Source organism: Lithobates pipiens, unplaced genomic scaffold (genome assembly GCF_037356315.1).
Source record: "Lithobates pipiens isolate NorthernLeopardFrog02 unplaced genomic scaffold, aLitPip1_a1.2 Scaffold_18, whole genome shotgun sequence".
In the NCBI taxonomy this organism is placed as follows: domain Eukaryota; kingdom Metazoa; phylum Chordata; class Amphibia; order Anura; family Ranidae; genus Lithobates; species Lithobates pipiens.
The window spans coordinates 280,623,457-280,638,847 of NW_027507758.1; the positions used below are offsets into that span (position 1 = coordinate 280,623,457).

Consider the following 15,391-nt stretch of genomic DNA (forward strand, 5'->3'; position numbering starts at 1 on the left):
TCACAAAGAAAGTGTAAAAAATAGTTAAATAAGACAAACACACTTTTGAAAAATTCCTTTATTAAAAATAAAAAAAGATTCCAGCGGTGGTAATCCACTCTTGCTATCCAGCGATGGACGATCATCTCTTCGGGGTCCAGCGATGGCTCATCTGAATCAGCGCAGCGAATCCATCCATCTTCTGTCTCCACGGAGGAGACACTGCGGGGATTCCGGCGGCCTGACGTTTGTTATATGCGGAGGGCGGGGCCACCCGTCACTTGACCCCGCCCCCCTCTGACGCAAGGGGAAACCCGGGTTTCCCCGTGACGTATGGGTGATCCCGCCCCCTCTGATGTATTGGAAACCTGCCTGTGTTACATCAGAGGGGGGCGGGGTCACCCATACATCACGGGGAAACCCGGGTTTCCCCTTGCGTCAGAGGGGGTGGGGTCAGGTGACGGGTGGCCCCGCCCTCAGCATATAACAAACGTCAGACCGCCGGAATCCCCGCAGTGTCTCCTCCTGCGCTAGATCAGATCATCCATCGCTGGACTCCGGAGATCCGTCGCTGGATAGCAAGAGTGGATTACCACCGCTGGAATCTTTTTTATTTTTTTATTTTTTTTTTTTTAATAAAGGAATTTTTCAAAAAGTGTGTTTGTCTTATTTAACTATTTTTTACACTTTCTTTGTGAAATGGTAGGGGTACTTTTATACCCCCTTACCATTTCAAACAGGGGGGGCCGGGATCTGGGGGTCCCCTTGTTAAAGGGGGCTTCCAGATTCTGATAAGCCACCCGTCCGCAGACCCCCCACAACCACCGGCCACGGTTGTGGGGATGAGGCCCTTCTCCACATCAACATGGGGACAAGGTGCTATGAGGGGTCGCAGACCCCCAAAGCATCCTCACAATGTTGAGGGCATGTGGCCTGGTACGGTTCAGGAGGGAGGGGGGGCGCTCTCTCGTCCCCCCCTCTTTTCCTGTGGCCTGCCAGGTTGCGTGCTCGGATAAAGGGTCTGGTATGGATTTTTAGGGGGACCCCACGTCAATTTTTTTTTAAATTTGATGCAGGGTTCCCCTTAATATCCATACCAGACGTGAAGGGCCTGGTAATTGAATTTGGGGGACTCCCACGCTTTTTTATTTATTTATTTATTTTATCAATGACTTTCAATGAGTGTTCTCTGTATTACGGAGCCGACAATTCATAATAGCTGCAAGTGATTTTAAAGGACTTTTTTTCCTGCATAAATGACACTTTGTGCAGGGATAGTTCTAAGCACCAGAAACATGCGCCCCTTCACAGGCATACTATACACACCCCCCGTACGAAATTTAAAGGAATATTACACTTTTATTGTTTTACTTTAATCATTATTAAAATCACTGCTCACGAAAAAACGGTAGTTTTTAAAACTTTTTTTTTAATTGATACATGTCCCCTGGGGCAGGACCCGGGTCCCCAAACACTTTTTAGGACAGTAACTTCCAGAATCTTTTCTCTCTGTCAAATCTTTTTTCTCTGTCGAATATTTTCTCTATATAATCTTGGACTAATAGAGGTAAGGTTAGGCACATTCGACCACAGGTTCTATAGACACAGATTGTTATTGTCAGAGTCACGTCGAATCTCCTATTCTATATTGAACTGTTGTAACAACTAAAACGAAAATAAAGCATTTTTTTATGTCGGATCTTTCGTTTTTCGGATTCTGTGCTTTCGTTATCGTTTGTCATAACGAAAATGAAAATAGCTGAAATTCGGATGAAAATGCATTCGGACGAAAACGAATGCACATGTCTAGTAACTAGCACAATTCTCTTCAGCATGCAATGGAGTCATATTTGTGCCATTATGGAAAACTATGTGGGCACATTGGCACACAGAGATCAGTTTTCATATACAAATAGTCCCCAGTTTATGCAGCATGTGCAAAGCCTAAAGCGGAGTTTCCTGTCACCTTAACCACTTAAGCCCCGGACCAATTGGCTGGCCAAAGACCAGACCACTTTTTGCGATTCGGTACAACGTCGTTTTAACTGACAATTGCGCAGTCGTACGATGTGGCTCCCAAACAAAATTGACGTCCTTTTTTTCCCACAAATAGAGCTTTCTTTTGGTGGTATTTGATCACCTCTGCGTTTTTAATTTTTTGCGCTATAAACAAAAAAATGACAATTTTGAAAAAAACGCATTATTTTTAACTTTTTTCTATAAGTATCCCCCAAAAACGTATAAAAAATTTTTTTTTCCCTCAGTTAAGGCTTATATGTATTTTTCTTCATATTTTTAGTAAAGAAAAAATCGCAATAAGCGTATATTGATTGGCTTGCGCAAAAGTTATAGTATCTACAAAATAGGGGATAATTATATGGCATTTTTATTAATATTTTTTTTTATTAGTAATGACAGCAATCAGCAATTTTTATCGTGACTGCGACATTATGGCAGACACGTCGGACAATTTTGACACATTTTTGGGACCATTGGCATTAATACAGCAATCAGTGCTTTTAAAATTGCATTGATTACTGTAAAAATGGGACTGTGCAGGGAAACTAACAGATCGCTGTCCATACTCTGTATGGACAGACAATCTGTCAGTTCACTGCTCAGAGAACCGTAAACTGTGTGTTTAGACACACAGCTGCAGGTTCTCCGTGTGCCCCAAGCGATCGCGGGAGCCCGGCAGTGATCGAGACTTCCGGGCACTCGCATTGGCTCAGGGAGCGAGTGGGGGGTGCCTGCGCCTGCTTCTGGCAGCGCGCACGCGCCCCCCTAGTGTCCGTTTATGCTACCGACGTAGCATAACGGCGTTTTGCGCAGCCGAACCATGCTGTCACAGTACAACTGTGGAAGCTGGTCGGCGTGTGGTTAAATAGTTTGTTTGAACCAAGCTTGTCCAAACGACCTATTTGCTTCATGAAGTGCTGCAGTGTCTCTAAGCACTGTATGTACTGCATGTAACTTCAGCTACATACAGTATACAATTCCAGGTATGAGACAGAGACTTCCCAACTCCCACTAGGAATAAAACCGAGTCTGGCTGAGCCATTTATAGAAAGCTTTGTGTTCTGTGAATGAATACAAAGCTTCCTCTAGTAGGCCGAGTCTGAGAGTATGATGTCTTCAGCCCGCTCCTCCCACTCAGCCAATCAGAGGGAGCATAGTATTTATTCACAGAAAGCTGCCTATGATTGGCTGAGTGCCTCTCAGCCAGACTCTGTTCCGAGTGTGAGACGGGAAGTCTCTGACTCACAGCCGGAACCCAGCACTGTGTACTACATGTAGCTGAAGTTACATGCAGTATATACGGTGCTTAGGGGCACTTCAGCATTTAGTGATGCAAAATAGTTTGTTTGGACCAGCTTGTTCCACATGAACTATTTAAAATGACATGAAGCCTGGAGATCAGCTTTAATTTGAAAATCCAAGAATTGGAACGAGTAACTTAATGGAGGTACTTAGGCTGTCTAATGCCACGTACACGCGATCGGACTATCCCCCATGTTGAGGGCACGCGGCCTGGTACGCCTCGGGAGGGGGGGAGGTCGCTCGCTCATCTCCACCTACTTTCATGACTGCTCGGGCTGCGTGCTCGGATAAGGTTCTGATATGGACTTTGGGGGGACCTCCACGCCATTTTTTCGGCGTAGGACTTCCCCTTTAAGTCCATACCAGGTGAAGGTGCCAGCGAGGTTTCAATCTCGCCCATGGAGGCGGCAACACTGAACTCCTTTGCTAGTCCCGTCTACCTGGAGCCGCGTTCAAAATGAATGGACTTTTCTCAGTGTGTGGGCAAATCCGTTCATTTCAAAAGTCCGGCGGACAAACACACAGACGGTCGGATTGTCCGCCGGACAATTTTGAGCCAAAGCTTCTTTCTAAGTCCGCCGGACTTTAGGAAAGAAAAAGTCTGCCAGAGCCCACACACGGGCAGATTGTCCGCCGGTCCAGAGTCCGCCGGATAGTCTGATCGTGTGTACGTGGCATTAGAGTTTAGGCAGATGTAAAACTGTTGATGTCCATGACTAATTATCTACAAGCTTAGAAAATATAATTTTTACAATGGAGAGTAATGTAATGTAGTGATGAAATGCTCCTTGGGGGTACTAGAATCTGATGTAGCCGTTCATGATAACCAATCAGCTTCTAAGTTCGGCTTGTTCAATTAAGCTTTGGCAATAAAACCTGAAAGCTGATTGGTTTCTATGCAGACTTGCACCAGATTGTGCACTCTCAAATTTTAGTAGATAACATCCATTGCTCTTTTGCGATTGGATTTCCAAATTTGCCAGGCCTACTCCAAAATGCTTTTAGTGATTTCTTGGGGCTGGGTTCAAAATAAGCAGATTTTGGTGATTCTTTGGTCATCTTCTTTTTGCTCCAGGCAGTCTTTATCTGGAGATATTGACAAAATAACACTTAAAATATAGATGGTTTTACCAAATATGCTCTTTGTTATGGATATTCAGAGTACCTGACGTTTCTATTCATTGAATTTTAATGTTAGAGGCTTTGGGGCTCATCCTCGATTTTTTAGCAGAGAAAAATGTGTTAAAAGATAAAGGACATTCCAGGATGGGTCAGGTTCACATGAAATGCAGTGCAGTGCATCCCAGTGCATTTCTTGTCAACAAAACCTACGTGCATCTTTCACTTAAATATAATAGCCTCCACATGATTCAGCAAGACTTCAACTGTGAGCTACTAAATAATTCCTAGGATATCTTATTCCAGAATCCTCAGTTGTATGTGCTGATAAGAAACAGCAGATACACAGAAGTCTGGCTGACTGCTTCATTAGAGCTGTTCTACCCAACGCAAAGATCATTGCATTCTGTTTGTTATTTGTCCCCAAGGACAGGAAAACATCTTGCTAACAAGCCCAGTGAATCCTTCATCTGGCATTATGTAAATCATTGCTTGCAAAATAACCAATGAGTTTTGATTAACCTCAAAAAATGAACAGTAAAGCCTCGTACACACGGTCTGATTGTTGGACGACTGAGCGTCTGATTTTTGTCAAAAGGGCATGTGCAGGATTTTGTCTAGCATACTAACTATCTGCAAACACAAACGTAGTGACTTACTATGAGAGTATAAAGAGGAAGTTAATTTCTCAAGCTCCTTTGGCCCCCTTATGCTAATTTTGTGTTAGTAGAAGTTAGTAGAATTTTGGTGAGCGTTGATTTGCGATTTTCAGATCGTACAAAACAAATGCCGTTTAAATGCTTCAATATAGGGCACTTGTACACCTTCCTGACCAGGACAATTTTGAACTTTCAGCGCTGTCGCAGTTTGAATGGCAATTGCGCGGTCATGCTACACTGCACCCAAACTAAATTTTTATAATTTTGTTCCCACAAATAGAGCTTTCTTTTGGTGGTATTTGATCACCTCTGCGGTTTTTATTTTTTGCTAAACAAATAAAAAAAGACCAAAAATGTTGAAAAAAAATAAAAGGTTTTGTTTTGTTTCTATTATAAAATTTTGTAAATAAGTAGGTTTACACTTTCACTGAAGGGCACTGATAAGGCAGCACTGACGGACACTGATAAGTTCGCACCAATGAGCGGGCACTGATATGCGGCACTGATGGGTGGCACTGATATGCAGCACTGATGGGCATTGATAGGTGGCACAGGTGGGCACTGGTGGGCACTTATAGGCGACACCGATGGGCACTGAACGGATGAAAGGATGGGTACTTATGGGTGGCACTGATAGGCGGCACTGCTGGGCACTGATAGGTAGCACTGCTGGGCACTGATGGGCATCCCTGGTGGCACTGGCAGTGGTAGGCATTGTCAGTGGGCACTGATTGGCAGCTGCCTGGGCACAGATGTGTCCTTTTTACCTGGGGGTCTAGGAGGGGCATACCTGGTGGTCCAGTGTAGTGGCATCCCTGGTGGTCCTGGGTGGCATTATGGTGGTCCTGGGCAGGATCCGAGGGGGGGCTGCGCTGATAAACTATCAGCACAGACCCCCCTGTCAGGAGAGCCGCCGATTGGCTCTCCTCTACTCGCGTCTGTCAGATGTGAGTGAGGAAAGGCCGATCACCGGCTCTTCCTATTTACATCGTGATCAGCCGTGATTGGACAGGGCTGATCATGTGGTAAAGAGTCTTCGTCAGAGACTATTTACCTAGATCGGTGTTGCGGGGTGCCAGACTGACACACTGCAACAACAATCTCTGCGATGACGCCCAGGATATTGAAACCACTTTGCCGCCGTCATTCTGCTATATGGCGGGCGGCAAGTGGTTAAAATACATTTAACATAACTACATGCAAAGCAGCTTCATTATTATCCCATTAAAGAAGATGGGAATTTTGAAATTTCATCAATTGCCTCATCACGAATGTTAATTTTATATATTACGAACAGTAGTTTACAAGACCAAACTCTTGCCAGTCGTTCCTTGATTCCAAGCATGCGTGTTTGTACTTTCGACTTTTGTGTGATGGATTTCTGTACTGACCATCCGAAAATCAGATGTTGCGTTCACATAAGACAAATATTTTATAGCCTGTATATCCAGCTTTTGTCTGATATAAAAGTCCAATCGTCTGTCGAATGCACCATACTAATGATCCGAAAATCCACAGACAGCTCGCCTTTAGACTTTTCCCTTCTGGTTTTTCGTACCGTGTGTACGAGGCCTAAGAGCCAAATGAGGTGCTGTGGGGTTCACATTAGTCTCATTGCCAGGCCTAGGGCCCCTGAGCATTTTAAGGGCCCAAAGAGCAGTGCTTATAAAATTTCAAGTTTGGTGACCCCCCCACGCCAATGATTTAACTGCAAAGCTTGCACAGCAATAAAATCTGTTATGGAGAGCTGTAATCAGCTCTCTTGCTGATAATGCCTTTTGTAACCAGGAATGAAAGAGGGCATCTAGGGTGAGAGCATGTAACCCCAAGACAGGTTTCTTCTATTGTAGGCTATTTGTTATGTTTCTGAAACCTCCACCATACAAAACATGATTTATCTCCATAGACTCTGCACAAGGCAATGTTTTTGCATAAGCCAGTTTCAATTTAATCAAATTAATTAATTTAAATAATGTTCCTTTTGTATATTTCTCAGCTATAAAATGCAAATATACACAAAAAAATAGGAAGGCAAATCCGGGAGATATATATAAAAAAAATGCAATGCAGTTATATTTTCATTAAACAATAATTAATTGGGGTTGATTTACTAAAGGCAAATAGACTGCACTCTGCAAGTGCAGTTGCATGCATTTTCCCCAGAGCTTAGTGAATATGGTTAAGCTTCACTTTGTAAAAACTAACCAATCAGGTGCAAGAAAAAAAAAACAGAATTTTTGCTTGCACATGATTGGATGATAGAAATCAGCAGAGCTTTGTTTGCTTCATTAAATAAAGCCCATTGTATTTTAAAAGTGACTTATACGTGAATCTGTCTGGATATCAGTCTCCAGTAATCTTCTGTATTGTAGCAAACAGGTGCTTTTGCACGCCAATACCCTTGCAAATAACGTGCTGAGACCTGCTCCTTCATCCATATGCAGATTTGTGGCAAGGACAAAGTCTATCTGTAATTAATAAAAAAAGTAAAGAAAAATAAGATCACCAACCTGTCCATCTAGTTCAGGGGTGTCCAACCTTTTGAAGAGCAAAGGCCACCAAAGTGACTTGGTAACCGGTCGCGGGCCAAAATAAGTGTAATGGGCGGATGACAGGTCTGTATCTACGCTGCATATGCAGAACGGATATGTACACAGCCCATGCTACTCTATGGGCCCTCCAATTCAATCTGATGGAAGGGGACGGTTCCCCTTCCCTTTTTTTTTGCGTATCGGATTGAAGGTAAGCAGGGGTAAATGGACATAGAGGTGAATGGAGAGTCCGATTGGGTCCTAAGGCTGCTTTGACAATGATGCGCCACATGCACCTGGGGCTTTCCTGAAGGTTAGCTGCACTTTGCCATAGACTTATATTATATCCTGATGGTGTAGTGCACTTTCTGAAAGCGCACCAAACCCACAGGTAATAACATAAGTCTATGGCTCAGTGCAGGTAACCCGCAGGTGCAGGATTAGTTTGACAGCAGCCTAGTAATGACTGAAGAACAGATATGCCCATATATACACTGATTTCAGTAACAAACACACCTTTAATAACAGTCTTCCATTCAGTTTTCCCCAGCTGTTGCTGTCCCAGGCATTTGGTATAGATTGTGATAGGAGCTGGCGCTATACAGGAAGCATCAGCTTATGCGGCTCTGCTCTGCAGCTTCTTGCTTTCTCTACCACCGGCTTCATTCACAACATTGATGCTCTGGGATGGTGAGTCAGCCACCTGCGATCTGGGCTTGTCAAACCACCATCTCAGAGCAGGTGGTCTCGGGCCACATCAGAGGGCTCCGCGGGCCACATGTGGCCCCCGGGCCACTGTTTGGGCACTCCTGATCTAGTTCAACCAATAAAGGAAGGAATAAATAAGGGGGAAAAAATGGAAAAAGAAAACAAATGCAGCCATTATGTTTAATTGTAATATATAAATTAACAATTTTGTTTTTGAGTTTGCATATGCTTAAAAGCAATACAAAAAATATTTTTATATATAGTTCATCATTTCTTGTGAAGTGCTGCTTATTAGACACAATCCTAAATAAACCAAGGGCTACAATATAACTGGGTATAGTGACTTGCAGGATAGATGAATACATATTTATGTTGCTTGTTATTTTTGTAGTTGATAATGTCAGTGGGAGGTAGACTGATGTTTGAGAGAAAAGCAAGCGTGGTTCGCTATGCCACTGGCGTACAGGTCAGATATTATCCCTCCGAGGTACTTTAGTGAAGGTGAGTTATAAAGTTCTTTAGAAGAGTGATTTAGATGCAGCAATAGGAAAAAGAAAATAACATAAATTAGTATGACATTGATATTATTGTCATAGAGTGAAAGCTGAAAAGTAAAGAATTAATACAGACATTTTAAACATAACAGCCCTTCATAATGTCTATTGATAAATTGTCTTATATGGTACCTAGACCTAGAGCAGTTGATCCTTGTAGCCACTGGTTATTCTGCTGTTACTCCTCCTACCCTAACATATCCCACACATCAATTCTACTGCCATGTCACGAGTCACAGGTCATAGATGGTGTGGATAAGCATTTTCTTTCTAGGTGCTTTTGTGCTTCTTAATCTGCTGGCTAGAACCTGCATTTAAAGCCCCACTCCAGGCAAAAAAAAGTTTTCCCATGCAGTGTAGCTGTGCTCGCGCTGCACAGGTTAACTGCTCGTTTTTGTCTAGCGGAGAGGAGAAAGGATATTTACTTACCTAATCCTCTGATCCTCCCAGCATAAGACTAGTCCAGCACCTCCTGCTGTAGCGGTCTTGAGTCATGGACTGTCCACCGCTGGACTGTGGGGGAACGCCATTTTTGATCGAATGAAGGATTGGGTGAGTAAAAGCTTTCTTCTCTCCCCTAGACAAAATGAGCAATTGAAAACATTTTTCTTACCCGGAGTTGGGCTTTAAACCATGTTGCTTAATGGTAATGCTTTTGGCATAGAAAGGAAAGACAGGTAAAGTAGCACAAGAGGAAAAAGGAGATTTACTTACCTAATCTTCTGATCCTCCTAGCCAGTGGCGGCCCGCCCATAGGGGGCGCCCGGGCGCCGCCCCCCCTCTCCCTAGGTTTAAAAAAAAAAAAAAGTAAAAAAAAAAAAAAAAAAAAAAAAAAGTTAAAAAAAAAGTAAAAAAAAAAAACGGGCCCTTTAAGACATTTAAAAAAAAAAAAAAAAAATGTCATTTAACAATTTAACATAGTGTACTGTGGCGCCGGTCACAGTGCACTATGAGAAGCGCCACGTCCATGCAATCACAAGATTGCATTCATGGCGCTTCATTTGCGGGTTAAAAACCCGCCTTGCGGCGCACAGCAGAACGCCGACTAGCTTCCGCCCGTAAAATCACTGTGATTCTACGGGCGGGAAAATCTTCTTCTTCTTCTTCTTCTTCTTCTTCTTCTTCTTCTTCTTCTTCTTCTCCTTCTTCTCCAGGAGATGTTGCCTCGACGATCTCCCTGGCGGAATGCCAGGGACGCGCTGTGCTGCCACTTATATAGGGACAATGGGGCGGTGTCACATGGGTTGATGTCACATGGGTTGGTCACATGGGTTGATGACATCAACCCATGTGACCAACCCATGTGACATCAACCCATGTGACACCGCCCCATTGTCCCTATATAAGTGGCAGCACAGCGCGTCCCTGGCATTCCGGCCAGGGAGATCGTCGAGGCAACATCTCCTGGAGAAGAAGAAGAAGAAGAAGAAGAAGAAGAAGAACGGGCGGCGGCGGCGGCAGAAGAAGACCGGGCCACCGCCTGTAAAAGAGCTATAAGAAGGCGCGGTGGCCCGGCAGAAGAACCGAAGAGGGGGACAAGACCCCCGAAGTCGGGAGAAGAGGCCGGCGGCGAGGAAGAAAGCCGGACTCCTCCGCTAGTAAAAGAGCTACAAGAAGATAGCGGAGGAGTCCGGCGAGAAGACCCCCGAAGACGGAAGACCCCCGGAGCTGTGCAATAAAATATTTTAACCCTGTGTTGTGTTTTTTTTTTTGTACTTTTTTTCACAGGTGAATGGGTAGGGGTACATTGTACCCCATACTCATTCACATAGGGTGGGGGGCCGGTATCCGGGGGCCCCCTTATTAAAGGGGGCTCCCGGATTCCGATAAGCCCCCCGCCCGCAGACCCCGACAACCAACGGCCAGGGTTGTCGGGAAGAGGCCCTTGTCCTCATCAACATGGGGACAAGGTGCTTTGGGGTGGGGGGGCCGCACGCCCCCCCTCCCCCAAGGCACCCCCCCATGTTGAGGGCACGCGGCCTGGTACGGCTCAGGAGGGGGGGGGCCGCCCGCTCGTCCCCACCCCCTTTCCTGGCCGGCCGGGTAGCGTGCTCGGATAAGGGTCTGGGGGTGAACCCCACGCCGTTTTTTCGGTGTAGGGGGTTCCCCTTGGAATCCATACCAGACCTAAGGGCCTGGTATGCTCTCGGAGGGGGGACCCACGTCAAATTTTTTTTCCGATTACATAAGGGGCGTGTTTTATGAGAAGTGGGAGGGGCCAAAATGGTGGGCGGGGTCATGATGGGCGGGGTCTGGCGCCCCCCCATCCAAAAACTTCACCAGCCGCCACTGCTCCTAGCACAAGACCTGTCCAGCACCCCACGCTCTCGGCCTTGATTTGTAGACTGTTTCTGACATCATCAAGCCCAGAGTAGGCTCCATAGACCAGGATAAGTCCACTGCTGGACTGTAAGGGAATGCCGTTTTCTGATGGAACAAAGAATCAGGTGAGTATAAGCTTTCTTTTCACCCCTAGACAAAACAAGCAATTGACCCGTGCAGTGCGGGCAGAGCCCCACTACATGGGTAAACTTTTTTTTGCCCAGGGTTGGGCTTTAAAGGACGTTAGTGCTTTTGACATAGAAAGGTAGAGTGTAACTTGTAAGACCTAGTGAGCCAAAGAATAAGCTCTGTGGAGACTGGTTAAGACTGTGAATATGCAAATAATTCTACTGCTAACCAGACAAGCGAGGGGATTCCCCTGAATACATCATCACTTATAAGTTCTGCTTATTAATTTTGTCATTTACACTTTTAAAATGTTTACATATACTGTATATAAATAATGAACGTGAAAATAATTTTGTGATCTGGATTTTGTTCAAAATTTCTATGTTAATTTTGTAGGGGGGGCTGGAAAAGGAAAGGCAAAAGCATGAGTCAGTGATATCTGCCATGCGAGAAGAAGAGAGACTGAAGATAGACAAAGTAGCACGAGATCTTGAACTCAAATGGACTGAGTCCCTCAGGTATTGTTGGAAATATATTGTTTATGACAAAAGCAGAAAAACGTGGATTGTAGTATACTCTATATGTAAACCATCTTTTTTTTGATTGTAGGCAAGAATGCAGTAAGCTTCGAGAAGAGCTGAAGCTACAACATGATGAAGATAAGAAGGCTGCAATGGCTCAGCTCCTGCAACTGAAGGAACGAGAAATAAATACAGCAAAGGACAGCTGGCAAAAGAAAGTGGAGGACCTTTTAGACCAGGTACCGCATATCTGTGTGGTGTTGTGAGTCAGGTACATTCATAAAAATAAGATGACGCACTGCTTGTGAAATTATTTTATTTACCTATAGTATACTAGTAGTTATTTGATAGACATCCCATTGAGTATATGAGATACAACTTATAACCTGTTACATCGATCGGGGCCTGGTCCTGGGTAGATTGATGAATATGTAATGATTGGGGTTTTACCTCTACACCTACAACATCCTTTAACTAATTGCAACAGATAGATCAGATGGTGATTATTATAATGAACACCTACATACAATACAGAAATGTTGGCCATTCTTGGCAAAATAACTAACCAATTTTTCTAGACTTATGATTAAGAAACGCACATGTCTGGTTTAATGCTCTGAATAATGCATGTTTACGCTTCTAAGCATTTTGCACTTATGGCTTAGAATCAATTGTGTATGCGCTGCATTTAAATGAATGTATCGCAGGTCATCAAATGTAAATATGCCATTTCTTGTTTTTATTAGGTTTGCCCCATGTTAATCACATCATTTATTTGACCATTGTATGTTTTTTTTTTGTCCTTTAATTAAAAGAAGGCATGTGTTTGAGATTTTGTATATCCAGTGAAAACCAAACACAGAATTCAAAAGATAATCTGATGTCTTGGTAAGATAAAATGTACATGTGTATCGGTAAGGGTGGATTAAGGTCTGAATATTATTATAGTATTGATTTATATATTATATGATTAATGTTTATAACAGTCTATGTGTATGTGAAGGAAACAATTGTTCTGCGTATATATCAAAAAATGTTAATATATTTTTTTCATTCTTATTTGTATATAGAGAAATCTTTGATTAGACATAAAACAGTTTGTCACGCATTATTACACAAATGCCCCAGTTATATATTAGTGTACTGTATTTGCACTGACATGAAATAGACTGCATAAGTTTAAATGCATTTTTAAAAGTGCATGCTGAAAGCATTGCAGCATTTGTGCACTATTTGGCATGTATAGTGAAATATTTGAATAAATATCTTTAGAATGTGTAAAGTAAAAAAAAAAAAAGTCTTAAAACAGTAGGCATCAAATGTGGTGCTAAGGTTGTTATTTTGGTGGTACTGATTTTTTGAACTTTTTGACAGTAAGGATCCCTTTATTTAGAGTAAAAATATTTAACGCCTAAGTATCGTGCTTTTCTGCCCCTGTCCTTTACAGTGGGTGTGTGTGTGAGATAGGTCATCCACAAAATTGTTTATCACTTCTTGGGTTGTAAGCATTACAACCCAGGACCAGCTAAAACTTTTTTTTGTTTTGGATGTAGCAATGAAGGGTTAGAGTTTCTGTCAGGTTTTAATTGCTGTCTGTGTCCCATTTAGGAGATAGTTCTGTAGGCATTGTGTTGCAATGTGGCCCCATTCACTTAAATGGGTCACATTTGGCTGGCGATGGTGCCTACTGAACACGACATGGGGACAGCAAAAAAAATCAAGAAAGAGGCTGTTAACGTGATTGTAAACCCAAAAAAACGAGTTTAAATTGAACAGTTTATCTATTACAGCATAAGAGCACAACTCACTTGTCCTTAGCCCTTGTACACACGGTCGTAGAATCCGTCGGAATGTGTCCTATCGGACCGTGTTGTCGGATAATCCGACTGTGTGTGGTATGCATCGGACTGATTCCGTCGGAATATCCGTCGGACCCAATTTTCCAACATGTTGGAAATATTTCCCGAACAACTGGTTCGATCGGACATACTCCGATCATGTGTAGAGAATTTTGATCGGACCAAGTGCCACGCATGCTCAGATCAAATTCCTACATCAAAGCTATTGGCTACTAGCCTGAACGTAGTCCCATCGTAACAAAATTACGTCATCACGTTCTGAATGATCGGATTTTTCAACAACTTAGTCTGACCGTGTGTATGCAACAGTTTCGGACAAGATCCGACAGACAAAATCCGACGGATTTGCTTGTCGAAATCTCCGACCGTGTGTAGAGGGGCTTAGTCTGTCTGCGAAAAGAGCAGCCTGTCAGCTCCAACCTCCCCGCTTTCATAATGAAAAAAATACTGACCCCAGCAAAAAAAAAGGTGGCGCCACGCCCCCTCACCTTTGAGTGACAGACATTAGGAGGAGACTCATGCTAACCCAAGCTAGTGTGATTGCCAAAGGGGAAAGCACAGATGGGAGGAGAGTCCAATGATATTACGTGTCAGGAAATGCCCTGTGGAAGAACCAATGCTGCTGGCCGAGCTGGTGCACGTCTGTGTGCGTGTGTGATTCTCGGTGCCAAATGGCCTATTTAAACAGGATGTGCAGACAGGACAGGGCTGTCTGATCTGCAGCTTCTTGTGACCCCTGCTCCTTGTAATATGCTTCTGTGATAGATTTCTGTGTTACCCAGCCTGCCTTTGGACTTTCCCTGCCTTCTGCCTGCACCTGACCCCAGCTCATCTTTGACCTTGATTCTGCCTGCTCCTTTAAGTACTACGCTGCTCGCCAGTTACCGACTCGGCCTGTGACCCGACCTGCCTTGTCTACTGCACCTGCTCCAGTATCTCTTGCCTGTGCAATGACCCAGCCTGCCTGCACCTACCTGTGATCCATATCCCTCTGGGCTGATCCACTGTCTGCCAGTCCCAGCATCCCGGTGTGTGGTGTCCGGATAACGGTTGATCCAGTTTTCAGCCTGTCAGCTGTCCTGACCTTTCACCCTGCTGGTACTCATCCCTGCAGTATCAGGAACCCCGGCCTTTCTGACAGCTGACCTCCCAAGCCACCTGTCTGCTCTATCAGGGGCCACGAGTCAGATACATAAGGGAGGCCTTCCTCTGCATTATCTGGCTCATCCATCAGGTACGTGAGAACGTAACATCAAGACTCAGCCTCCCGAGTTCCGGCCCAGAGCCCCCCCACCCCACGGAGTTTTTCAGAGGGCTGTGACAGGAATGAGAAGACAGAGTTGAAACAAATGCGCTTTTCATTTCTATTACAAAAGCTAAAACATGGTGCATGGCTTTGCTAATTGCTGCACATTACAACCGCTTTAACCTTCCTTATCCCCCCACACCCACCCACACAAAATGTATTTTTTACTATGGCTTATTGGGTGGATTCTCCCTTACTTTCTGCTCTGTATATGTGGCATAAATCTACCAAATGTTGGCACGGACAGCAATTTGACCTTTACTGAAGTTGTGATTGCTGACTTCCATCTGAAAACTAAAATACTTGCAATCTCAGAACCCTAAATATTCGATACAATTAAATGTTTTATACAGCATTGTCCTATTATGTAACACTTTGCAGAG

The 15,391-nt window shown here is 43.9% G+C and overlaps 1 protein-coding gene across 6 annotated transcripts in view; it reads left to right on the forward strand.

Annotated features, from left to right (window-relative positions):
- Window positions 1-15,391, forward strand: part of FAM184A (family with sequence similarity 184 member A) — a 300,376-nt gene that overhangs the window by 227,486 nt on the left and 57,499 nt on the right. For all 6 annotated transcript variants that reach the window (XM_077487031.1, XM_077487035.1, XM_077487036.1 and 3 more), the window contains exons 9-10: window positions 11,719-11,840; window positions 11,932-12,082. In XM_077487031.1, the coding sequence (XP_077343157.1) occupies window positions 11,719-11,840; window positions 11,932-12,082 (273 nt within the window). The remainder of the gene's footprint in view (window positions 1-11,718; window positions 11,841-11,931; window positions 12,083-15,391) is intronic.